This window comes from Calypte anna, chromosome 4, assembly GCF_003957555.1.
Source record: "Calypte anna isolate BGI_N300 chromosome 4, bCalAnn1_v1.p, whole genome shotgun sequence".
In the NCBI taxonomy this organism is placed as follows: domain Eukaryota; kingdom Metazoa; phylum Chordata; class Aves; order Apodiformes; family Trochilidae; genus Calypte; species Calypte anna.
In genome coordinates, this window is record NC_044247.1 from 14840915 (window position 1) to 14868024 (window position 27110).

Sequence of the window (27110 nt, forward strand, 5' to 3'; positions counted from 1 at the left end):
AAAAAAGAAATCCACACAACAACAACAAAAAACAAAATAAAGGGAAAAAAAAAACACCTAAAAAACAAACCCACAAACAAAAACAAAAAAAAGCCACCAACCCATCACCCTGCACTTTGGCCAGTCTGAAGAAACCAAACTACAATAAAAAAAAAAAACTACCCAAATATTATCTACAAAACTTGCAGAAATGAAAATATTATTCTCCAAGACTAAGTGATGTATTAAAAATTCATTTATCTATGCTAACTCCTTCTTTTGTCACAAGTTCTTATTGTCAAGTTTATCTTCACCTATAAATAACACAAGGCTCCTATTCACTTGTTAAGTTCAGTGTAGAATACATTTAAATGGTAAAATACATTTTTTCCAACAATTAGATATTAAAGCACTGGGCTGTACAGCAGTTACCAGATATGTTTTACCTAGATTCCAATCTTATTGCTTAAACCCCTCATCCCAAAAATTAGGATAGATCTTGTTAACTCTGTGTTACCATTTCCTGATGCCCTGTACCCACCCACAATGACTTGAGGCAGAGCCTCACCTGGTGCAAGCTGTCACAGTTCTCATTAGCTGAGGATCTGCTCTCTTACACCCAAGATACAATATTTTATAACTAATGTGAAACACTTAAGTTCAGCCAGGTTTACTATAAAGCTATGGACACTGACCAGACACAGCATTATGTAAACAGGACACAACCTTTCTGTGCCTCTCCACACTGACACCAACTTAATATTTGTGACCTTAAACTCTGCATTCCAATTCCACACCACACAATGGCAAAAAAGTCAGGAAACAGTGCACAGCAAAGAGTTTTGTAAACCTTTTGTATTTCAGCAGCAAAAAGCAAAGCAAGTTAAGAGCTGGTTTTAATATCTAGCCCAGAAATACTCCAGGCTTTGGTGGTTTATAAAGCTTGGTCTCTATTTGATACCTTCTGATACTGTTTATGACAATCTTCAGTTTTAATAATAAACTCCCTTCAGATGGGAAATTATACTTCCATTTCAAAGCAGAACAAGCTTAAGCATATTTATAACTTTCACCACCAGTAAACAGTCATACTAAGACTTTAAGTTAACAAGTATTCACCTTCAACCTATCCAGTCTGATGGGATTCATTGGCAGGACTGAAACACCTCTTTTTTTAAGCACACATTGTCCACATTAGTAATTCTCACATCCTTATTTGTTGGAGCATTAATAAATTTCTTTCCCTGAGTTAATTACAATTCCTTTAACTGTAATCTTCATTCCATCCTGCCATCCACATATAAGTCCTCTTCATTTAAACCAGATTTTAAGGTACCTTCTGCTATCTGGTAAGAAAACTTTGGCTGGCCTTAACCCTCACTTGGAACCCTACCCACAGCACCACCAACAATCGGCCTACGGGTTTCCCTTTTACCACCAACCTTCAATCTACCAGCCCGAAGCGGCCATTTCCCCGTATCGTTGAATGGGGTCCCAAACATCCGAACAATCGGGACTGGCAAACAAATGCAAAGAGTGACCACTGAAAATTTTGGCTAGCCTTAACCCTCACATGGAACCCTACCCACAGCACCAGCAACAGTCGGCCTACGGGTTTGCGTTTTACCACCAACCTTCAATCTGCCAACCCGAAGTGGCCATTTCCCCGTATCGTTGAATGGGGTCCCAAAAGTCCGAACAGTCGGGACTGGCAAACAAATGCAAAGAGTGACCACTGAAAATTTTGGCTGGCCTTAACCTTCACATGGAACCCTATCCACAGCACCACCAACAATTGGCCTACGGGTTTCCCTTTTACCACCAACCTTGAATCTGCCAACCCAAAGCGCCCATTTTCCCCTACTGCTGAATGGGGCCCCAAAAGTCTGAACAATCAGGACTGGCAAACAAATGCAAAGAGTGACCACAAACAAATTTTGCTAACATTAATTCTCTGCTTTTGCAACACCAATATCCTATCTTTTGCTTTGTGTGTCAGGTTTATGTTCTCCAACACGCTTTATGTGTGGTTTCTTCTTGCTGCAACCTGCCATGAAACATGAGGCTTTTAAAAGTAGCTTACATGTCTGGAAGCAGGGGATCCATTTGATTTACTCAGCCAATGCTGGCACAAGTAATGAAATTCAACAACAAAACAGAATTTCAATGCTTTTCCAGTAATGTCAGCAGGGAAAAGGAAGAATTTTGGCTAGGGCTTAGCAGGTTAAAAATAAAATAAAATAAAATAAAATAAAATAAAAAAAATTAAAAAAAAATAAAAAATAAAAAAATAAAAAAATAAAAAATAAAAAATAAAAAATAAAAATAAAAAATAAAAAATAAAAAAATAAAATAAAATAAAATAAAATAAAATAAAATAAAATAAAATAAAATAAAATAAAATAAAATAAAATAAAATAAAATATAATCCTGTTGTCTAGTTTTCTTTCTGCAGTAGTAATACATCCAGATTTCTCTACTCCTTTAAACATTTTACATCCCACAAAACATAAGGGAAGTTGATCTCACTTTGCTTCCCATCATAACAACATGATGTCAACTTCAAAATATTGAACCTTAGGTTACTTTCTGCACAAGATATGCAAAAACTATAACCAAAAAATCATACCCTGGAAGGTGATCCTATAGTAGCCATAAATTATTTTCTCACCTTAGAGCAGCTACTTTTTTTGTACTCTATTTTATTGTTAGGAACCTATCACAATCTATATACAGATATAAGTTTTTTAATGAAGGAATTACAGATTCCTTTTTTTTTCTGCAGTGGCAGAGAAACAAGAAAAGAGGTTTTAATTCATTTAACAAGAAGCACTCTACAAAAGTGAGAACAGAATGATGTATTTTCAAGTTGCAGTCTCATTTACTTCATTTAGCTATTGTCAGGGTTGCAGTAAATCTGCAAAAGGGGAATACAAAGACATCTCACAATTTTGAAGAGGAAAAAAAAGCATCACCTTGTATCCTATAGTCTTACGATAATACAGGATTTCTTTTTCCAGAAGTTCAAACAACCGTGGTGGGAAAAACTGGAAATCCTGAATATTGGGTTGTTTTGGAGGTCGTGGAGCCTTCAAAAATACAGACAGCAACATTACATAAAGCTTGATTTCTATGCAATAAAACTGCCACAATTCAGCACCAGTAGCCACCACTTTTGCAAATACATTCATTTTTTTACCAGGTTAGGGCTAGGGAGGGGATGCAACACAGGAGAAGAGAAGGGTAAATGAACAATATTAAAAAAACCAAACCTCTAGATTTGTCAACTTGTTACCTTTGGGACTTTGGGTTCACTAACACGTAGGGCTTCTCTGAAATAGGCATCAACTGCATAATTAGCTTTGCGTTCTCTTTTTGGGGGCTCTATCCATTCCATCATGCTCAGCTACAGACAGAACAGAATAAAAAGGTATTAAAGTAAATGGTCTGTTTTTCAAAAGTTGCAAAAATAATCACTATTGTGGCACTGTAAAATGGGAACATATTTTTGCACAGCAAATCTAACAGCTGTGCTCAACAATTTGGATACTCCAACAGAGCTTAAAATTAGAAAACTCATATATAAGATAATGGACACAGAAGATAATGGACATTAAAGCAAGGCAAGTGGCACAGATTAATTCTTTTACATTATTCTATTTACTTCAGACACCTGAGTAGGGTTCTGAATTCTACAGCATTTTGTGATGTGAATAAATAACTTCTCCAAATAGCTCTACAGAGGCTACAAGAGCAGCAAAACAAAATCCATTAGCAGCAAATTAATCTTAACTAAATTACTGCAATTAAACTTACTAAAGCATAATTCAGGACTATGCAATTTTTAGCTGGCTTCTTGTAATGAAATTATCAACACAAAAAAAAGAATCTTGTGTATACAGGCACACACCTCACTTCATTCTCATTAATTATTTTATTTTTCTAAGTTTTTCTTCACATCTTACAAGAAACCTGGGCTGGAAGTGCATTCCATAGGTAACAAAGTAAGAGTTCACATATCTGGTTCCAAATAAGACCTTCAGGATATCTTGACTCTACATCCCATACAAAACAGACACAGAGGTAATGCTGTGGGACTCTAAGTAATACCTGTTTGTTTGGCCTTTCCTCTTATAATTAGGTAAATTTTTGTACAAAGAGTTCACATTGATGTGTGTAACTAAAACCTTCACTGCTAAAAAAGACTTAAGTCCAGGTTCCACATACAAAATCATTGTAGACTGTTTTTATCTCTTGGTTAAGTGGCAATAAAGTCATATTGACTGCAGCAGTACTGTCACGTGCAACATCCTATTTTGAGTAGTTTTCCAAAACACTTGAGTAATATTATCAGATTTTACCATTAAGAAAAACAGTGGGGCTGAAAGCTAATTTAACAAAAATTCATAATCTTGATGCTTCTGCAGAGCTATGTGAATTTTCCAGCAGCTTCTGACTTCTCTGGAATAACCTTTACAGCCAGGACATTTCTAGTGTGGCCTAAAGGCTTGCCACCTCTAAACTAAAACCTTAAAGACTAAGAAAAATTACCTTTTGTTTTTCTCTGTAGTCTTCACCTTCAAAGTTGTATAAGCTCATCTCTGTGTCCATAGTGAAATTCCTCAAGGAGCTCTCCCCCATTTTTTGCAATCTTTCATTCATTTCAGCTGTCTAAAAACACAAGATGATACTTTGAAGTTCACTCAGTCTGTTCTATTTTTTCTGAAGAAAACACCAGCTTTTATCATTATTAAAACATTCTCAATGTCTTTTTCTGCTTTAAACTTTTACTTACATTTTCCTTGTAATGACAGACTTATTGCTTTTCAGTGTTGAACTATCTGAACCCAAGACTTCCCATTAAACTAAATTTACTACGCTGTGATGTAGCCCTACAACTGATATTTTAACTTTTAAATTTAAATTAATTTATGCCCAACTCTTTGGAGCTGATAGTTCATTTCTCCACATAGCTACCTATTCCCTAATAAACATCCATAAACATTTTGTATCTCTTAGAGCTGATGGCATAAAATTTACATCTTTTAAGAAGTCCACAAAATAAATAGTGGTTACAAAACCATTATTTTTTAACTTCCTACTGCAATGTAACTCACTAATTCTACTCCTTTGAAACTTCCATAAGCTTTAAAATATTTACAAACAGTAAATAATAAATTGGCATAAAAATTGATTTTTATTATCAGAATGAATGCTTATTTTGTGCATATCTATTTCCTGTTTGACACATTTAGATTTTTGTACAAAAAATTGTTCTCTAACCTTCTTTTCACCTCTTTCTAATATAGTGGTTATATCTTCCTCTGTCAGCTCACTGTCTTTGGAGGCAAACACGTGTGTGGCACCGTGACGGATCATCTGCAGCATTTCATCTTTTGCCAGTTTGTTAGACTGTTGGTCTATGAGCCTTCCTAAAATTAGGAGAAACATGTTGCAAGTTATAATAAAAGAGCTCTAGGTCTATGCAAAGCTTTTTGAGATCACTGGTGGCACCAGGAAGGAAAAACAGAAGAACCACACACAAAAAACTGCATTTCACTTGAGCTGAAGATAAACAGAAATCAGCTACTTTGGGGGAAATAAAGAAGCCAACGACTTTGGATCAAGAATATTTTACATTCAGATATTCCAAAATTTAAGATCTTATTCTTACAAAGTTAGCTTAACTTTCAAGATTGAATTTTCATCTCTAAGAATTCATTGAATATTCTGTAATAACCATTAAGTAGTACTTAAGATTTTTAACACTCACTCCACTGCTTTCAACCCAAATCTCCAAATCTTTATACAAAATTCTAATTTCTCTCCCAAAATTTCACTTATCCTAATATCTTCACAGATCATCAAAATCTTGACCACCACCCTTTCCAGTAGCCCACCCTTTTCAAAATTCAACATCAAAACTTAGCTTGAGGACCTTAGTTTTTAACAAACTATTCTTCCAACAGCTTCTAAACAAAGACACACAACACAGTTTTAATATTTAGTAAAGTTGTACATGGCAAGGTGTCCTGGTTTGGGCCAGGATAAAGGTGGTTTTCTGTTTCTGTACTTTTACTTTTAGCTAAGTCCCTTGTAAGTAGTTGCACTTGGTGAAATTAACAGCAAGTTTCTCATGCAGTGTGTGTGTTTCTAGGACTGATAACACTTGATGTTTATAGTTACTGCTAGAGACTGGTATGCAGAGCCAAGGACACTGCTCAGCTCTGAGGAAAATATTTTACCGTCCAGGAGGATACAGAGGTCCCACCTGAACCCTCCTTTGGGGAGGAACAGACAAGATAGATGCCAGAATTGACCAAACAGAGTATTCCATCCCATATACGTCACACTCAGTATAAATTTGAGGCATCACGAGGGCCGAGCCAGATCTTTCCAGATCTTTTCCTGCCTCCCTTCCTTCACCCGGCATCCTGGAAGGATCCTGTCTGTTCGTTTGCCTGTGGTCCTGATCCGTGCCAGCCCATATCTGTGTGTTCCTGCCTCCAGTTCCCAACTGCTGCTGACCCCAGGATTCCAGCCTGGACTTTCCCAGGGCTGCCCTGCAGCCTCGGTGGTGACGTGAGAGTTATTGGGGGAGAGGGGGGAGGAACGTGGTTTCCATTTTCCTGTATATTTGTATATATTTAGTAATTTTACCTATTTATCATTACTGTTTCATTAAAGTTGTGTAGTTTAGTTTCCAACCCATAAGTCTCTCTCCCTTATTCTCTCTCCTTTCTCTATCAAGGAGAGAGAGATTAATAGAGAGCGTTTGTTATTCGGTTTAATTGCCGGGCCAGTATTAAACCGTGACACAAGGACATATACATCATCATTTTTATCTGCCACGGAACACACCTTTTTTTCCTTTTTAACGTATCACAAAAAAGAAGTAATATCTGTCCAGCTGTAACTTACTTTTTTCATTTCAAGTCAGTGTAAGTCTATGCCCACTTATTACTTAATACAGAATTTTTTCAAAAATTTCAGCTGAACAAGTGAATAACTTATACATTGTAGTTTTTTAGGTTGATTCAGTGTGTTACTACAATACACAAGGCCTGCTTTCTCAGACATTTGTACAGTTATTTAACCCATACTTCAAGCAACTGAACAATTCTGTTGCAGACAAACACAAAAAGCAGTTGATACCTTGTTGTATAACTATAGAGTCCAGCCTCAGTTTTATTTCAGCTCTTTCTACAATCCTCTCTTCAACAGTATTATCAGTGATAAGGCGAAACACCCGGACTGGTTTCTTTTGACCAATACGATGAGCACGATCCTGACAAACACAAATCAATGTTGTTCAGCAACAAAAACTCACAGGCAATTGACAGTTAGCTTGCAGAAATAGCAGACAGAAACTAGCATAGATTTCTTGGTTCCTTGCTTATTCAAGGACACAGAAATAAATAAAACCAGTAAAGTAATATTTGTCGATACCTGGCTATCACACCTTCTAAGTGTGGGTCGTTCTGTAGCAATAAATTGATTATTCTGTAGCAATAAATGAGTGTATGTCTGCAACTGGGAAGTGGAGACACAACAGTGCACACATACAGACAGCTGCACTGCTTTCAAACAGATTCTCTCACTTGACATAGGTACTGAAACCTTGGCATCCCTGGCTTGAGCTTATTAATTGCACGAACAAAATCCATGCAGCCACAGCTTCAGTACTGAGCTACCTGAGAGCATCAAGATGCAGCTCATGTGCACAGCAAATGAGGCTATATCTGTAACAAAACTGGTGTTTATTCTCTCTGGAAAACAGATTAAAATACTATTTTGTCCCCTTAAATTAAAAAAAAATAAATAAATGACTGGCTTTGAGCTCTCAGTACCATGAAGCCACACCTCGAGTACTGTGTCCAGTTCTGGGCCCCTCAGCTCAGGAAGGATATCGAGGTGCTGGAGCAGGTCCAAAGGAGGGCAACCAGGCTGGTGAAGGGACTCGAGCACAGACCCTATGAGGAGAGGCTGAGGGAGCTGGGGGTGTTCAGCCTGGAGAAGAGGAGGCTCAGGGGAGACCTCATCACTCTCTACAACTCCCTGAAAGGAGGTTGGAGCCAGGGGGGGTTGGGCTCTTTTCCCAGGCAACTCTCAGCAAGACAAGAGGGCAGGGTCTCAAGTTGTGCCAGGGGAGGTTTAGGTTGGATATTAGAAAGAATTTCTTTAGAGAGAGGGTGATCAGGCATTGGAATGGGCTGCCCAGGGAAGCAGTGGATTCTCCATCCCTGGAGATCTTTCAAAAGAGCCTGGATGTGGCACTCAGTGCCATGGGCTGGGAACTGCAGCGGGAGTGGGGTTGGACTTGATGATCTCTGAGGTCCCTTCCAACCCAGGCAATTCTGTGATTCTGTTATTTTCTAAGTGTCCTTTAAAACATTTAAGTTGTCCCATCTTAAATCCTCCTGTATAATATTAAATCCTACTAAAACTCACAAATCAGTTTCCAGGAAGTCAGTCTATTATTGGTAGTCAGTATGCATATGGAAAGGATGAGTTATTCACAGTAAATATTTGATGTTACTTAAGGGCATCTGAAATACAAACTACACAAAACCAAAACACAAACCAAAGCAAAAATACCCATGCTCTCAATCATGCAAGGATCATGTGATTTTTATTCCATAGGAAACAATAGATTTGATGTTCAGCATTCAGAAAGAAAAGATAATAGTAAGTTCAACACAAAGATAAGGGTGGTTATTCACCACCAAATGACTGTACATTGATGTGAAAAGAAGCTGGGCTGCAAAAACAAAAGATTCCCAAAATAGAGGAATTTAAAGCTGCAGGTTTTTAATTCTTTGTGATTATTTTGGAAACAGAGCTCTGCTACAACTTTACTGTTGTCTTCTAGACAAACAATTCTATAGATAAACAATATTGATACAGTATTTTGACAGAGAAATGTTATTCTATTATGAAATAATTAAGACAGAATTACAGAGAAAATTCTGCATTGTCTTCCACAAGTCTCTTCATGCCCTTTTAACTCAATTCCTTACAAAATTGTAAGAAAAATGCAAAAATTAAATACAAAAAGTAAAGAAAAATAAAAAAGTGGAAGTTTTGAAAACACATGAACAACATTTTAACAAATCAGTGTGTGCTGGGTTAACTCACCATGGCCTGCAGATCTACTTGAGGGTTCCAATCTGAATCATAGAGAATAACCACATCAGCAGTTGCCAAATTAATTCCAAGACCTCCAGCTCTGGTACTCAGCATGAAAATGAATTTACTGCTGTTGGGAGCATTAAATGTGTCTATTGCTTCCTAAAAGAAAACAAATGTACCATTAAAGGATCTGTTTCCATATAACCTTCAAATGTTGGTGGCTTTTCAATGTTACTTTCAAATTTACAGAGTTTTCACACCAAAACCAATTTTTTTTACAGAAGCAAGAAACTGCAGGTTTACACAAGTGGAAAGATTTGAGTCCACAAAAATCTCCACTTGTCATTTAGTTGATGAACTAGTGAAACCTACCTTACTGTAGACTTTTATCAGAAAAAAAAAAAAAAAAACCAACACCACACTTAGCAGCCTTTTTTAAGTCTATCATTTTTGCTTTGCCTTAAACAATGATGTAACTATGTGAATGTACATGTAAATGATAATGTCTTCATAATCTACTATGTAAAACAAAGGCATTCCCTGTTTTATAAACAACTTTCTCACCTCTCTTTCTTCATGTGGTGTCTGTCCATCAAGTCTGCAGTACTCGTATCCACGCCACATGCAATAGTCTTCCAAAATATCCAGCAAGCGAGTCATCTGACTGAAAAGCAACACTCTGGAACCTGACAGACAACACAGAAGCTTTGTCATTGTTTTTTGTCCTGTTTTGTTTTGATATTAATCTTATCACAGAGCCTATTATACAGCATGAGTAAGAAAACATGTGAAATACTCTTTGCTATGCCTAAACTTACTCAAGGAAGTGTTTCTTCTGAAGTTACTTTTCTGGTATTGATTTAACTTCTCTTCAAGAGAAGTTATTTAATAATTTATACAGAAGAAATATGCAGCTGAAGAAACAGAACACTGAAAATCATGGGAAGATAATCAGCTGACAGCTGATGAGCACAAACAAATCCTCACAGAAATTTTCTTAAACACAGCAGAAGGGAGGCTCTGCCCTTTCTTTCCACCTGCTTTTCCATATTACTAATCTTCTTCATCATTCCTATACAACTTCCACGTGTTAAGATCTTACAGAAGAACGATTTTCAACAAAAACCTCACTGAACACAATGAATGCATTCACTGAAGAAAAGACAAGAATGAAGCCATGCGATTTCTGAGAGGTCATTTCACTTAAAACACTCAGACCACTTCTGTCTGTAAACTGCACTCACCTTGCTCTCGAAGTTTTGCCAGCAGTTTATCCAGAACTAACATTTTACCACTGTTGGTGATGAGATGTGTGTCAGTGGTGTAAGGAGGGCCTGGCTCAGCACCATCAAACAGGTAAGGATGGTTACAGCACTTCCGCAGCTGCATCAGGATGTTCAGCAGACGCATCTTGTCCATCTTCCCAGCTGAATTCAGGATATCAATATCTTTCATCAGGATCCTCGTATACCTGAGGTTTCACAGGGAATTTTTAACAACTCTCAGTCTTTCTGTAATATTTGAAACATGCACTAAACCCTACAATACCCAAATTACTTATTTCTGGATATGGGAGTTTGCTTTGTTTACATAAGAACATAAATTATTCCCAAACTTGGCAAAAACATCTGGCTGATAATAAGGATTTATAAGTCCATACCTAAACACAAAAGGCAATTTGTGAGTGACAAGGATCTGTCATTTACTGGGTTATCTCCCAGTTCCATTTCAGGAGTTGGAAGATGATTAAAGACAACATTTATTTGATTGAAGCTGCTACACTGACCTGGTTCCTTTTCTCTCATCTCTTGTGGGTATGTAGAGCCGCAAGGTTTTATTTTCATTTGACTGCTGCATACATACTTGGATCAAACAAGGAAACTCACAAGGCCTATGTTATTTCAAATAAAACTAAGGAAGAACAAGAAATTTCTACTTTCTTCCTCCCAACTCTTTTTATTTCCCTTCCTGAGCTCTTTTGTAATTTGTACAGTTTAAAAAAAAAAAACAAAAAAAAAAAGAGCCCTAAAGACAGCTATTAATAGGCTTCTCCATCTGGCTTAACATGCCACTACAAGAAAGAAAAAAAATTAAAAATCATTGGGAAGACTTGTAGTGTTCTTTATTGGAAAAAAAATGTTTGATGTAAATAACTCACCATTCCCTCTGCATTTTGCTGAGCCCAAGATAAATTTTTACTTCCTTCTTTGGAGGCAAACTCTTTTCTACTTCAGCTTTTATGCGACGTAATAAAAATGGCTTCAAAACCTACACAAATTAAAGGGTTTTTCCACAGCTAAAATTAATAAAATTGATTACCTTAAATATAAAATTAACAAATTCAATTATCTGTTATTTATTCAGAATAATCAATATCTATTGCTGCCATGGTGACTCCTTCAACAAAATTCTGCTGAAGTTGTGCACTTATAGGCAAAGCTCACACATAAATATGCAACACTACATAAAGGCTGCCATACTCATCCCAGTTGTTATTCTAAGCAAAGGCCAAACATTTATAATCCAAATGGATTATAAAATCCATTTATTTTCTTTTAGCAGCTCCATTTCCACCATAGCAGCATACACAAAATACAGCAGCATTCCAAGGATAAGCAATCTATGTTGATTTCCTTACCACTTGTTTTGTTACTGCATGATGAAAAACATTTCATGCACAATAAAACAAAGGCAAGGGCATACTTTTATTCAGACTAGCAAGACATGAGGATCAGAATATGATTCACAGTAATAAATGGTTCCAAAAAGACCTCAAAATTCTTCATTTTTACAATTTTATGTACAGATTTTTTTTGTCTGCTTCAAAGAGTATTGTTACAAAAAGCACTATCTTTAAGTTCCAATATGTAATTCATGATAGTTCTGCTGGGCATTTCTGTAACTAAATACCTCGTTCATCTTCAGTCATGATGAAGGGCAAAATGCAGAGTTTTATGCTGATGACACATGATGGAAGTTTTAATTACTTACAGCATGAAGTCTTTCCACAAGTTTCTGATCACCAAGACAATTTTTTGTGTCAAACCATGAGTCGAAATCCTGTGGTAAGAAACAGCACAATTAGCATGAACAGTTTATCATCTGTAGATTTAACAGACACATATTGACTCTATCACCCTAGCTGAGAGTGGGACCAATCTTGAGCCTTCATAAATCAAAAAACTTTCTAGAAGTGAAGAAAAAAAAAAAAGTTAGTAATTCTGTGGCAGCTCCCCAGCACATTGTACTGAGTCAGTCAGATTGCTCCACAGACAAAATACTATTACTCTGCTTAGCTTACAATGGTATCCCATGCTCAACACTGCAGCTTCCAAGTTCTTCCACTCAGTGCTTGCATAATAATGGGGCAAGAGGGTAAAATGATACCAGAATCATTAAGTAAAAACACAAATAAGCAATATAATAAAATATTAACAGTAAAAGGGGAGAAAGATTACTCAAATTCTAAAGAAAAAAAGCTTATGCCTATTTGGGTGCTTCACATTCTTTATTCTGCATTGCTTTCCAAAAAGTTGTTCCACTTTGCATAGTTCTTGAACTATTTTAAGTACTACATTTGCTATTTGCACTAAACAGGTAGAGCAAAAAAAAGTAGTACTCTACATTTAAGTAAGCCACTGCCTAAGAGCTTCTACTCAGTCCATGTCTGGGAATCAAACTAGCAAGAACAAAACTGCACTTCCAAACTTCAACTTACATCAGCAGAATTGAAGACATCAGGTAAAAGAAAATTGAGTAATGCCCAGAGCTCATGGAGGTTATTCTGTAAAGGAGTTCCTGTGAGCAGCAATCGATTTGTTGTCTTGAACTCACGTACAATCTCTGACAGCTAGAAACACAACAAACAGTTATCAGGTACATTTAAGTAGAATGACTATTCATCAGTTTCTGACCTGAAACAGTGTCAGCTAAATTTAAAGACAGTGAACTACCAATGGAATTCTTATTTGCCACCCAATAGCTTATGACTTGTAGTTTAAAAAGCACATAAACTTAAAATCTACTAAAATCAAATGGACTTTTGTGTCAAAGTATCTTCAAAGTATTAGATAATTTTGAGTTTACCTTAGACTTCTCATTCTTTATTCTGTGGGCTTCATCAATTACCAGGTACCTCCAGTTAAACTTTTTGAAGACAGATTTCTCTTTAATTACCATTTCATATGATGTAACACAAACATCCCATTCACCAGGCATCATGACATCACGGATAAAAGCAGCCTGAAGCAGAACAATTGAGGTAACAAATGTTTATAATTATGCACAATGTATATGGAATTCAGTGAAACTTCTCTCCCCACACATTACTGATGTACTGATGATGCAAAAGACAACTCTGAAATATCTTTTCAGTAACTGAAAGCTACTGTAACAAAAGCCTTCAATCCTTTGTACTTTAAGCATAGACAGATCATCAGTTCAGGTTAAGCAAAACAAAATTTTCTCTCACTCAAAATGAAGTATTAACTCCTAATTTTTTTCCTGTTTTAGATCCAGGACACACTACCAAAAAGGAAAAAGCCCTTTAAACTAATTGGTCTAAAGATACAATCCACAAAAAAGTTTCTTATAACAATTTAGGTAGCCAGGTACCACCTTCTCTCTTCCCTAAACATCTTCCTCATCTGTCCCATCTCTGTTTTCTAAGGAGCACACATCTAGCCATATAAATCCTTTCACATGAAAGAGTATCTCCCTATGGAAAAGCATAGAGTCTCTATAAGCTTATTAAGGCACATTTTCAATGCTAACATAGTTACAGATTACTAAAAAATACTGACACTTAGGAAGGAAGGAGAATTCCAAACACCCAAATGTTAGTTTTGACAAATAATACATACATCTTTGCAATGCAGAACACTTACTCTGGCATCTTTGTCTCCAATAAGACAAACAGCACGTAAGGATGGAACCCAGCGCTTGAATTCATTCATCCAGTTGTGCAAAGTTGACTTTGGAACCAGGACCATGTGTGGCCCAGGAATGTTTCGGTAATGCTTCAGGTAGCCTAATAATGCTATTGTTTGCAGAGTCTTACCAAGCCCCTGCATTGACAAAAAGGGAGGGGAGAGAAACCTGCTGAAATGAAACACCATACAGAAATGGTTTCAAACATTTGCCAGCTGCACAATTCTGCCACTTGAATTGTTCAAAGCAAACTACACACTAAATGTCTGCCATGCAACTTTTTCTCGTTGCTTTACGATTCTATTTGTGAAAAATGTAACTCTCATAGAATGATGCATACTACTGCATATACATTAAATAGTACAGGCCTTTTATTGATGAATTTTGCTCAGTAATTACCATAAAAATTCCAAAAGATTACTGCTTACCATTTCATCTGCCAGAATGCCATTAACACCATTCTCATACAATGAGATCATCCAGTTCAAACCTCTAACCTGATAATCTCTTAGTGTTCCTCCTTTCACATCTGTAAATGTAAGATTCCTCTAAGTAGAAAAATACCAATTCGAAGCAGAACATTTTCATTGCAATCTGCTTATGTTTTAATTGCATGCAAGCAATCCAAAAATCTGTCAAGTCAATACTCACATGAAGGAGACTCCTCAAACCGAATACAGACATTGGATGTTTTCCTGCTCTCTGACAGCAGCTCCTCATCTTCTTCTTGTTCAGTGCGCCTGTGACGGTAGCTGGAGAAGGAATCCAAGATCCATGTTTATATAAAATCATTTCAAAACACTGACAAATTATAGCAGAAACACTGATCTACAATATTGTATCCTACCAGCCTGAACAAAACCATATCCTGTTAATGTTATTCCTCATAGCTTGTTACAGCTTTAATTGGAAAGGCTGATATAAAGCCCTCTTCTCCAGAGGCACAATTATGACAGCAAGTAGCATATGAGTTTTTGAAGGAACTTTAATGAGCAACAAAGAAATACAAGACACTCATCAGTGGTGGCATTAGAATCAATTACTTGATAACTAAACCATTCAGAAGAATCACATTTTCTGATAAAACACAAACAACACTTAACTTATAAAATACAAAATGCCATTTTGTAAACGTTTCAACAAATGAGTTGCTTGCCATCACAAGACCCTGAAGCAACACGACATGCAGGCTATGTCTGCAGTACTGACTGGTACAGACAGACTGGTGGAGGAAGACAACTGGTGCTCAGGATGCAACATCCACATGGTCTTGTGTTAGCTTGGTCATCTTCACTACAAGCTGGAGCCCACCAGGTGCATTTCTGGAGTGCATTTTCTACTTTAGCATCATTCAAAAGAAATTCAATGCATGTCCTCCAAAATCACTCCACAATATGACCCAGAGCATGGTAAGTAACAAGGATCAGGGAATTTACTTTAAAAGTGCATTCCTGCTCCAGGGTGGTACTAATGTTGCTGGATCAGCATGCATACACCAAACACCTTTAAAGAAAGGATGATACACCATTAATAGGAGAACTTCTGTACTTTCTTAAAGCACTGTCCCAATGCTACTTACATAATAGAAATGTTAAAGTGCATAATTTGTTTGTATATGTATAATGTCAGAATTAAAAATGAAACCTACTCGCCAGCTGAAATCAAACACTGCTTTTCATCTTTCTTCATCCGTGGCCGTCCCAGCTTGACTTTCAATGGAGATGTTGGTGATTTTTGTGCTGCAGGCTGAATAAAATGTGCAAAAAGTTCTGTCTGCTTCAGAAGGAATTCAAATCTTTTTGCTCGATCTGTTTTCTGGGGAGAGAATAAAAACACATTTATATCAAGAAAACTTACTGATGTCTTATCTTAAGAATCGAACTCAGACACTTGTGAGAACAACTCCTAAGAGGAAAGATTGTCTGCCTGCTGATCACCAGCTCAGAAGGGCACAAGCACCATGAAATAGCTCCTGAGCTGCTTCAGTACAGAGCTGAATTGCTTTAAAGCACTCAGAATGAACTTAACATGCAATGAATGATCTTGCCACACGAGGGCGATGCATTCCCTTTCATAGCGCATCACTTCCCAGCAAATAAACATCTTTGTAAAGATCTCCTGGAAAAGATTTTGCCTCTTAGAACAACTGAAATAACATTCTACTTCAGGTAGGATGTGCATTCACCGTGAATTACTATGAAACCAAGTTTAGTTATTTACTCAACACATTCTCAATGAACTGATGAGTTTTTCTGTGTCTAACAGCAGTATTTTTCCCTGGCTTCTGTGTCAGGGATTCTGTGTTCTGTGGATTCTGTGAATCCTTTCAGACTACTGTAATTTTCAGGCATCTGTTTAACACTGAAGCTTTTAAGACAGCAAGATATAGATACCAGCTTCAATCAAACTTATTACACGTGTGATACAAGTCTTGGAATATCCTCCTGGTCTCTGCCTCTTTGTAACACAGAAGTTCCTTCTCTCCAGCACTACAAGCTTTCTTCATGTCCTTTTTTTTCATTGCTATGGCACGTATAGTAAGAGCATAGCAATATTTAGAACCTTTATGTTTTTATATGGTGAGAAACTGGCAGCTTCAGCATTGCTCTCATTTAAGAAGGAGTTTAAGGAAGCCTCTGACATGAGTCAAGGGGTCATCAAATAGAACTAGCAGAGACAGACCCAAAACCAAAAGGGGAAAGTTCTAAATACAAAATGCCACTGAACAGAAACTCTTTACCACAGCAGGGTGTGGATAAGTGAACAGACAGAAGGGAACAGAGGGGGTGGGAGAAAGCAAGCAGAAGGGGGAAAAAAAGGATCGAAGGGGAAAAAAAAAAAAACCACACCAAAAATAAAAAACCAAAGTAACACAAAAATCCACAGACAAGTTCTGAGTATAAAAACCATAGCCTCCAACTCCAGAAATCATGCTGACAAAAATACTTGGAAGAGAGGACAGTATCTAACAGAACTATCATTATCTGCTTCCTCTCCTCTAACATCTTCACTGCACACCTATTGTTAGCTACTGTGAGAAACACCACACTGGAGTGGACATCTTGTTTTCTTTTTTGACAGACATACTCTTCACTAAGTCTGTGTTACTGTGTTGATGCAGTGCAAGGAAACAAACAAGTAACACAAAAATCTTATTTTGTCATGAAAACACTTACCATCTTCTCTTCATATTCGGGGTCAACTTCTTTCTCAGGCCTAGCTGCCTTTGGAGGAAGTTTGAGTTGAAATGGAGGATCCTTTTTCTGGAATTCAAATTTTAAACACTTTATAAATATCAGCTCCTTTATTTACCAAAGCAAAAAGATACCACACTTAAAAACCCACAGATTACAAAATCAGCATATGCTACTTTTGAAAAGTAACTATTTTAAAATTGACTGCATTAATCACATTAATTCACCCAAAGCACAGCCTGATATCCATGATAACACTAAAGAGGAGCTATGACTTAACCAAGAACCACTTTTATTTACTATAAATTAAAGGAATTTAAGAAACTGTTACAAAAATGTTCGAGTTCAGTGGTTTATGAGATTCCTTCCTGTCTTCAATTGGCAAGTTCAAACCAGGTTTCCTCAATTTTTTGTACATTTTACATTTTTTACAACCCAAACAAGAACCAGCAAATGACCAAAACCAACCAACCAACCACAAACCACACCATACTGGCAAAAATCATGATACTGGCAAAGTATCTTTTTAAAGATGAGAATCATGGGCAAAACTTCTGGGCAAACCTTCTTCCTAATTCAGTCTTTTGAAGCGTGCCTTTTTACAGACCTCCCACAAGAAAAAAGAAAAATATTTTTGACATGCATTAAGTTATAAAAATGATTTTGAAAAGCACTGAATCATCTGAAAGGAGGTGCAGAAGTACAGGTCTGTATAAAATGTAGCAGAGCAGAAACTTAGTGTGGCAAATGCTTTAAGTATCAGCTACTATGAACACATTAAAATAAGTAATAATCTAATTCAGTAGTAGCAAAACTAGTCCAAAATGGGACCAAAATGTAAAAGTCTGTCAGGCAACATTACATTGAAACTTCAGAAAACTGTTACTGATCAACATGTGCCAACTTACTGTCCAACTTTAAGCACAACCATGCAAATGGGAGGAATATTTTCTGCTATCAGAAATCACCTTTTCAAGTTTAATTCTGTGCTCTTAATTCTGTGAACAGTTCAGCTTTGACAGGCCAAATGCTCATGTTGCAAATAGGGAACATTAGAAAGGTTCTATTCACTTAGCAGCTTCTTTAATCATGCAGGTAATCAGCTCATCTCAGAAAGCAATGTTGGGAGAGAATTGTGACACCAAGGTGCCAAAGAGCAGCTCAGATGTATGTGAAAGTTGACACCTCCTTTATATTAATATAAAGCCTGCAGTCCAGTCAGAAAGACTGACAGTGCTACTATCAGGCCCAGTGGTTGTTATTAAAGTGACAAAACAGTCCTACTTAGAGGAAAACAAAATTGGCAGTAACCCATTGCAGGTGTCTCTTTCACTTCCCTTAGAAATAAATTACATTTGTGATACTAAAGCAAACCTGTCTGCCTCAGGTAAGTATTAAGGTTCTCCTGGACAAAGAAAAGCAACTCAATATTATTAGAACCCCTTTCAACTGTGTTTTCCAAGTAAAATATAAAGTGATATTACCTTCCCAAGCCCCAAAGCAAGTGGCTCTAATGCTATTTCTGTTGTTACTCAGATCTCCCCAGAAGGAGAAAACTTATGGTAGCATACAAATCAAATTTATTCCCAAGTAGGTATTTGTGAATAAAGGACTTCAAGAAGTTAAAGAAGTGACATGTAAAGCTACTGCAGCCACAGCACTATAAAATCATACCCTATGCCTTATCCCTGAGAGCCTCCCTGCCCCCCTACTCCTCATTGTAGTTTCTGTCCAACACTTATAGCCCCAAAATATTAGAAATAGCAAACAGGAGACTCTCCAAAGGTGATGAGAGACAAGACACCTGCTGATATTCTTTTTCTTCCTCACAACTTAAACAGAAAAGCCTATTCTGCAGTGTCACTAAAATACTATTCTGTGCTGGTGGCACTCAAGGGGTAACAGGGATGGACACATCACCCCCAAACCTGCTTCTGCAGAGTGCTCTGGGTTACAGACAGAGACCTTGTCAATCATCAAAGGTTTATATGAGTAAGAACACCTCTCTTACTACCAGCTAGCTCATTACCTAACACAGAACCACAAAATGTTTCATCAAGTCCAGAAGAGTTTTTTTCACCCTAGAAACTTTATCCAATGCATGCCCAGGACTTTTGAGGGCTGAATTAACAGGAAGCAGGAGGTCTAGCAGAACAATTAATGCAAACAATTAATGAAATACCAAAAAAAGTACTTTCATTTTTAACTCAAGGAGCCAGCTGGCAATGATCTACCTCTCCCCTCTAAGAGTTTTTCAGTGAAGACTAAACCCTAAGTAAGAGAATCCCCCCCAAATCAGTGACATTTCCACACCTTACAAGAAACACGATTGTGCAGCAGTTACTCAAACAGACCTTGAATATTCCAAGGATTCAAAATACTTCCCCTTGCAAGCTTTACTAACCAGCCCAAACACAGCTACTAACTTCAGGCTAAGAGAGAGATTTCTACCTAGCAAATGCAATAGCTGCTCCTAAATGGGGAAGGGCACCTGAACACTGAAGTAGCTGGGAATAAGAACTGCTGCTGCTGCTGTAGTTGATTTCACTGTTGTACCCAGTGCTTCTGAGAGCTTCAATTAGATGGACTAAGAATAATTAAGACTCCTTCTGTGTTTAACTCATATACAAAGTAGAAAAACATTCCAAATCACCACTAAGCCCAGACACTGTTTTGGCACTACCACAAGAAGAAGAAAGAATACAGTGCAGTGAAACAGTGAGAGTGGAACAGAGCACAACAGGTTACATTATTTGCCATTATTATGCAGCTGGTGTAACTAAGTCACTAGCTGTGCAACAGACTGGTGGCCCAATAGGAAGTGAAAATCCACACTGAATAAAAACTCCAGCAGCAAAGAGATTTTTTATTTCCCTTTAGGAAACACTGACCAGCGTGCCACAGCAGCACACTGCTGATAGTATTCAAAACCATTCAACACCTCCAAATGATTTCTCCAGGCAAACTTTCTCTAAACATTTAGCACCAACTTCATATCAGTTGACATGCATAAAATTTTGTAAAGTTGGATCCAGTACAGAAACCTTCTCCCCTAAACCATCAGGTAATGTTTAGAATTACACGATAGCTGTTTGTACATATAAGCAATGAAATTATCAAGTGTTCCTCTTAGGTAAAAATGGACTTCTATTAATTAGAATTAAAATTTTGACTGCACTGATATCAATACTTCTGCAGTTTTACCCATTACCATAAAAATAAGACACAGTCATGGCTCCTGCTAAGTTTTTTAATAAGAATTATTCCTCAGGATGCATTCCGTTCAGTTTCCAAGGTTACCAAAAAATCCTCACTTTTTACATTCCCGCAGACTTTTATTCAAAAAAAAAAAAAACACAAAGGGAGGAAACTGGAAGCCGTAGAGGCTCTTCTGAGAGACTTGTTCTGCATCAGGGCTGCATCCCCGTTGTGCAGCGGGATGGCTGAAACCCCGGAGGACCCTCCGGGGCGTCTTCAGCTGCGAGCTCCCCGGCACCGGGGCCCACGCACCCCCCGGGACAGCCAAACACTATGGGGGGGACTACAGGGGTCAGCACGGGGCAGAGCACGGCACAGGAGCCCGGGCTGGGAAGGAGCCACCAGAGGGGCTGCGGCAGCCACCGCGGCGATGCTGAAAGGCGGCCCGGGGGCCCGGCCTGCACGGCGGGGCCTGAGGGGGGGTGTCCGGGCCAGGGATGGCCTGCAGGGCAGCCGCACAGGCCGGGCCGGAGCTCTGTCCCGGGTGAGCCCTCACGGACAGCGGTAAAGGGCAAAGCGATGCCCGTCAGGGTCAGCGGGCGCCTCAGGGCCGGGGCGGATGGAGGAGCGGGAGGCGGGGCGGGGCGCGCTGCTCCCCGGAGACTCCACCACCCGCAGGGCCCCCTCCCTCCACCCCTTGCCCGCCCCCGGAGCCGTACCTCCTCGGCGCCGGGCTCTTGTGCGGAGGCCGCCGCGGCGGAGGTGGAAGGCGCCTCGGCGTCCGCGCTGGCGGCGCCGCTGGAGCCGGGCTCGGGGCTCGGGTCCATTTTGTGCGCGGCGGGGACCGGAGCCACCGGGGGTGAGGGGGGGGGGCGGCCCCAGAGCCCCGAACCGCGCCTGGCCCCGCCCCTCCCGCCCCGCGCGGATCTCGCGATGGTTCCGCCAGAGGGGGCCCGGGGTCGGGGGGCGATGGCGGGCGGGGTCCGCGCCTCAGGGGCGGGGAGCGGGGTCGGCGGGGCTGCCGGGGTGGTTCCGCAGAGCCCTTCGTGGCCGTTCCCCCCTGGGTTTTATACAAAGGGCTCCGCAGGGGTCCCGCTGCCGAGGTGACACTGGTGGTGACACCGCCGCTCGCTGAAGAGAATGCGCTGAAGGCCGCGGGGGACGCGCCCGGCGAAGCGCTGCCGGGTACCGCGCCGCCTCAGGGCTGCCCCGGCACCCACGGAGCTGATGCTTCCCTTCCGGAGCTCCTCTGCCCGTCCCACCCGCTACTTGTGTAATCTGCAGGCTGTGCCTTGTCTGCGAGGGGCGGGATGCGCTCTCCTTGCCGTGGTTGCCCGGGCAGGAGCCCCTCTGGCCCTGGCACCCTCAGGTAGAGCTTGCGGGCTCTGGACCTGCTGTGGAAGGAGGATGTGTGCTGGCCAAGAGAGCTGACAATAGGGTAAGGTGCTGCAGGACCCAGGAAATAAAAACAGAACGATACGGGGCAAAAAAACTTCTTGCTTGCAGTTCGTTTTCCTTAGTGTTCCAAACCCTGTTGTAAATAGCAAGTGTGTTTTCCTAAATCCCCCCAGGCTGTATTTGAGATTGGAGATAATGTCTGTAACATCTGCAGGGCTAAGAAGTAACAGTGCAGCTCCAAAGCAAGAGTAGCTCATGGGAAAACTTTTTTTTTTTTTTTTTTTTTGAGGTATTTCAAATTGAACAGTATTGTATTTCATAATGATACTACACTAATGAAGCCAATTTAGTTGTCAATACACACATTTCTGCCTCTCCATGCAAGACATCCAGATTCTCAGCTGCTTGAATGCTGAGATGGCATTCCGAACCAATCCTTGGGATGGCAGACTTGAAATACTGAGAGCTCTGAATCAGCCATTTTACCTGGTGGTTACTTACAGAGCAATATTGTGAGCTTTCTGTCCAGAGAAACAGATTAAACTCTAGCCTGGCAGGCAGAAGGAGCAATAAAAGCTTTTTGATTCCAATAAAAAGCTCAGCAGCTGCAACCGAGATCTTTTTGCACAACTCAACAACAGCTTAGCAAATGGGTTGGTGCAGCTCACATACACTGCACTTAGACAGACCTCTGAGACCTCTTTTCCATCCATACATCGACTCCAATAAGGTGCCATTTTTTCAAGGCAAACTGTATGGCTGAGTTGTTTTGATGACTGCCTGATTACTCAGAAATTCAGTGTCTAAATTACAGTCCAACAGAGGAGGTTTAAGGTAAAAAAGCCCCTTTTCCGTGCTGCAAAACAGCTTCAAAACCAGAACAGTGTTGTTCCTGATTATTCAGCACCCTCTTCCTTTCTGTGGCTGTTGCATGGTTTGCAACAAAGAGAGACCCACAGTGGCCATTCCGTGGGATTTATTTTTAAAAGCTTGGGCAGAAGTGTATTTCCCATAGCCCAGCTGAGCAGAGGGACATGACTGGTTTTGAAAGAGCACACCAAATAGCTTTTCCAAGCAGGGCTCTCTAAAAAATGCAGCTTACTGTTAACTGTGCAAAAAAAAGTCTCTAAGGTGGAAAAATTCCAGTCTGTGACGTGGTCGTTCTGAGCTTTTATGGTAAAATAGCTCTCTAAACGTTTTTAATATTTGACTTTCCTTCTCCAGTTTCTCCCATAGCTTCTGTTTATGCAAAACACTCTCAAGTGTTTGTCACAGCTTGCCTTTGCCTTTAAATTCACAGGAACATGGCATGCTGTACAAAACAGTCAAGCTGCTGCTTTCATGGATATTTCCCTTTGGATATCTTTTGTTTGTGTGCTTTGCAGCTGATACTTTTCATAGATGAATTTAGCTGCTTCTCTAAGATTCTGTTGTGTTCTGTAGATCCACAGGTCACTGGCTGAAAAAAATCACTTAATCCTACAACAGTATTAGCATGGGGTAATCTTGTTAGTTATTAAACAAATAGCTAAGTGCTTTCTTTTCCTTGCTTTATATATTATTTTCTCAGTCTTACATATTTTCTAATATATATGAAAAATTCCACAGATTTCCCCAATTGTTTGGGTTTGTTTTTTTTCTTTTCATGTAGTTGGGAGTGAGGGGACAAGTTGTCATGGTAAAGTTGTAGACTCAGGCATTAGCTCTTTGTTTTCACAGATTTATTACTCCTTATTTTACAACGTACCAAGCACAATCACCAGGGCTGAATGTGTATTCTCCTATACACTAAGGTTTCACAGTTAAGAGAGCCAATTCAGAAATAAGGTTCTTGATGTATTATGTTTTCTTGTCAGACACAAAAAGAGACACTGCATATTCTTAGGCTCATTGCCACTTTTTTGTTTCAGACATTGCTGAAATCTGTAAAGCATTGGTGAGATAAGGACCCGAGGGCTTTGTCATTAAGGTAAGACCTTAAGATTTTTGAAATCTTGGATGGAGGCTACTCAAACGGAAGAAAATTTAATGGTCTGAGTTTCTCCAGCACAGATATATCAGGTTTGGGTTACTTCTTAAAATAAACTTTAGTATTCAGTGGAATTACTTTATCAATCAGTTCTTGTAAAATTCTTTTTGTATGAGTTTGTGTGGATGAGTTGGATAGGAACCTACCTATGGGTGTGGATGAAGAAATGTTACCAAAAAAGCAGGATGAAGGAAGAAATAGCATGTGCCAAAAGGTAGCATATGAACACACACCCCCTCCAAGAACTTGTAAGCTTAAAGACCAGCAGACTGTTGCATTCACAAAAACAGATAAATTCTGTGCACCGAGGGTCCTGCACTTTGGCCACAACAACCCCATGCAGCGCTACAGGCTGGGCACAGAGTAGTTTGAGAATAGCCAGACAGAGAGGGACCTTGGAGTTTGGATTGCCAGGAAGCTGAACATGAGCCAGCAGTGTGCCCAGGTGGCCAAGGAGGCCAATGGCATCCTGGCCTGGATCAGGAACAGCGTGGCCAGCAGGTCCAGGGGAGGGAATCTGCCCCTGTACTCAGCGCTGGTGAGGCCACAGCTTGAGTCCTGTGTCCAGTTCTGGGCCCCTCAGCTCAGGAAGGAGCTTGAGGTGCTGGAGCCGGGTCCAAAGGAGGGCAACCAGGCTGGTGAAGGGACTCGAGCACAGATCCTATGAAGAGAGGCTGAGGGAGCTGGGGCTGTTCAGTCTGGAGAAGAGGAGGCTCAGAGGAGACCTCATCACTCTCTACAACTCCCTGAAAGGAGGTTGGAGCCAGCGGGGGGTTGGGCTCTTTTCCCAGGCAACTCTCAAGAGGGCAGGGTCTCAAGTTGTGCCAGGGGAGGTTTAGGTTTGATATTAGAAAGAATTTCTTTAGGGAGAGGGTGATCAGACATTGGAATGGGCTGCCCAGGGAAGTAGTGGATTCTCCGTGTCTGGAGATATTTAAAAAGAGACTGGATGTGGCACTCAGTGCCATGGGCTGGGAACTGCAGCGGGAGTGGATCAAGGGTTGGACTCGATGATCTCTGAGGTCCCTTCCAACCCAGCCCATTCTATGATTCTATGAAGTCCACACGAGGCCACCAAGCACAAGCACCAAAAAATTGTAACGCTCAGAGCGCTGTGGCTGCTGCTGTCCCAGTGACAGTACCAGCCAGGTGCCACAAGGTGGCAACACCGACCTGTGCTCGCATGATGCCCGCTGAGAGAGCCCTGACTTCAAGGTGCTTCGGGATCGTAGCCGCTATTTGTATGAACGCTGCTGTCTTAAAACTCATACGATCAAAACCACGGAAAAAATAGTATATATATGAGATCTTTTCCCTGCTGTTGACTTCTTACTTCTAGACCTGCATTTACATTCAGTACCTTCCCCCAGACCAGCAGAAGTGTCTGGTTAAGGGCAAAGACTTCTGATTTTTTTTTTATTATTATTATTATTATTATTATTATTATTATTATTATTATTATTATTTTCTTTTTAATTTTTTTTAGGTTTGTTTTTCTGCGTGGGGGAGCCAGGAATTGTCACAGTTTGGTAAATTATGAAAGTGAGAAGACTGTCATCTCTTCAGGGATGTGATGAGCCAGGTTTATGTACATTAGAATCTGTTCATTTCCTGAGCCTCATCAGGAACTTGCTGCAAAATTACCTTAGTTGCCTCTATTGATACCTCCAGTCCTTTGCAACTTTGAAATGAGACAGGGTGGCTGCTGTATTCTATTTCTGTATTCCTTGAAGTTATTGGGCTTTTCTGCAGGTGAGCAATGGATTAGTTCCAGGTTCTAAAAAGCAAAAACTGAGCCCAGCAGAGAGTTAGTAATTTTTTCTCAGATCAGCACAGCAAAACAAGTCAAGTGCCCACACACAGCAGGGCCAGTGCCAATGCAATGGGGAAACAGATAGATGGCAAGCTGGAGGGTGGGATTGCAGCCACACTAATGTGTAGCAGTTTAAGCTACCATAAACCAGATTTTCATAAACAACATTACAATTGTGTATTCTGTTGTGAACTCCAGATTTTGTTCGCCTACAAACAAAATGCCGTGTAGATTTAGGGATGATCAGGGATTCCTTTGGAGGTCATGCAATAACTCCTGATGTAATGAGCTATGACTTTGCCAAAACCTGGAGCATTTTATCACTAGAGCCTCTGACCAGAAAAGATCAGTTTTGTTGAAAGTAGAAGGCATTTTAAAAGCTATTTTAGGTCAAAGCAAAACCTGTGAAAAGAGTTTGTTCCAAATTAAATAAATCTGAAGCATACTTTGCTGCTCACTGCATCCTTTTCTCCCCTAACCTGTTCAGTGGTTTTGCAGTAGTGAAAACCTGTAAATAACCTGCCCATAGCAGAGACAGAGCCTTACAAAGTTCAGAGTATTTGTGAGTATTCAGCAGGCAGTCCAGTGCAGTGTAGCCTTTAACTCTCTTTAATGATGGGGGAAACTTCTACTTCACAAATTCTCTGCCCAAAATAAATTACTTCTTTCAATAGGAGAAACCAGTTTTTGTGAGTCTGATTTCACACTGCTATCCCTAAACTGGTCACAAACTATGTGTAAATGTAATAGTTCTTGTTCAAGGTTTTAGCATTACCAGGATTTCCTTGAAATACAGGAAATGGGCAGAAGGATGCAGTAAAAGTAGTGCCTCCCTTAGCCTTGAAAACATGGCAGATACGTTGCAGAAGCCAAAAGTCATCACTTCAGTTGCCACAGGCTTTATTCTGCTGTGGAAATATTTTAATCCTGTCCTTTTTATCCATTTTACTTGCCAACGTCCACTCAGTGTGGAAAACTAGACTGAAACTGTTGTATTTTCTTGAGAACTATCCATTTCTCCAGAAGGATCTGTTAAACTACAGTAGCTGGTTTCAGTTTATCCCAGTCCACATCAAATCTGTTTCTGACTTTCCCATCACTCCCCCATTTTTATGCTATTTTGCTTGCCTGACTGCCTGGGCCTTTTTTCTTCCTCATCCTGTAATGATTCTTCCTTTTTTGTAGCAGTCTCAAGCACACAGCTGCCATCAAAACAATTCTTCCTTTCCTGCATTTACATTCTTCACACAGGCCAACCTTTTACATGTGCAGTTAAGAAATCTGGTCTGGTTTGCTGTAAAAACCCACTACTCAGTCAGAATTAAATAAAGTAGTCCTGCATCTTTCCTTGCTTAATTTACCTAGCAGGGGAAAATATCTTTTTTCCCCCACTGTTTTGCCATCTGCATGAAATTTTCTCACAAATCACAAAGTAAAA

At 39.7% G+C, this 27110-nt stretch overlaps 2 protein-coding genes across 3 annotated transcripts in view; one reads left to right on the top strand and one right to left on the bottom strand.

Moving 5' to 3' along the window:
* Positions 1 to 21346, bottom strand: part of SMARCA1 (SWI/SNF related, matrix associated, actin dependent regulator of chromatin, subfamily a, member 1) — a 34243-nt gene extending 12897 nt beyond the window's left edge. Inside the window, exons 1-18 of one of the 2 annotated variants that reach the window (XR_003987467.1) lie at positions 21152 to 21338; positions 17217 to 17303; positions 15689 to 15855; positions 14692 to 14792; positions 14469 to 14569; positions 13998 to 14177; positions 13198 to 13353; positions 12830 to 12961; positions 12103 to 12171; positions 11270 to 11379; positions 10356 to 10582; positions 9676 to 9797; positions 9118 to 9270; positions 7135 to 7267; positions 5263 to 5411; positions 4531 to 4650; positions 3275 to 3385; positions 2955 to 3068 (exon numbers count right to left, since the gene is read on the bottom strand). Coding sequence is in view for 1 of the 2 variants with exons in the window: in XM_030448984.1 (XP_030304844.1) it covers positions 2955 to 3068; positions 3275 to 3385; positions 4531 to 4650; positions 5263 to 5411; positions 7135 to 7267; positions 9118 to 9270; positions 9676 to 9797; positions 10356 to 10582; positions 11270 to 11379; positions 12103 to 12171; positions 12830 to 12961; positions 13198 to 13353; positions 13998 to 14177; positions 14469 to 14569; positions 14692 to 14792; positions 15689 to 15855; positions 17217 to 17303; positions 21152 to 21259 (2340 nt within the window). In the remaining variant the exon portion in view is untranslated. Of the gene's footprint in view, positions 1 to 2954; positions 3069 to 3274; positions 3386 to 4530; positions 4651 to 5262; positions 5412 to 7134; positions 7268 to 9117; positions 9271 to 9675; positions 9798 to 10355; positions 10583 to 11269; positions 11380 to 12102; positions 12172 to 12829; positions 12962 to 13197; positions 13354 to 13997; positions 14178 to 14468; positions 14570 to 14691; positions 14793 to 15688; positions 15856 to 17216; positions 17304 to 21151 lie in introns of both variants that reach the window. The other variant, XM_030448984.1, reaches the window with a different exon arrangement.
* A 2414-nt stretch (positions 21347 to 23760) lies between these two features.
* The window catches only part of GAB3 (GRB2 associated binding protein 3), a 74336-nt gene continuing 70986 nt past the window's right edge, over positions 23761 to 27110 (top strand). Inside the window, exon 1 of the mRNA XM_030449303.1 lies at positions 23761 to 23799. The gene's annotated coding sequence lies outside the window, so the exon portion shown is untranslated. The remainder of the gene's footprint in view (positions 23800 to 27110) is intronic.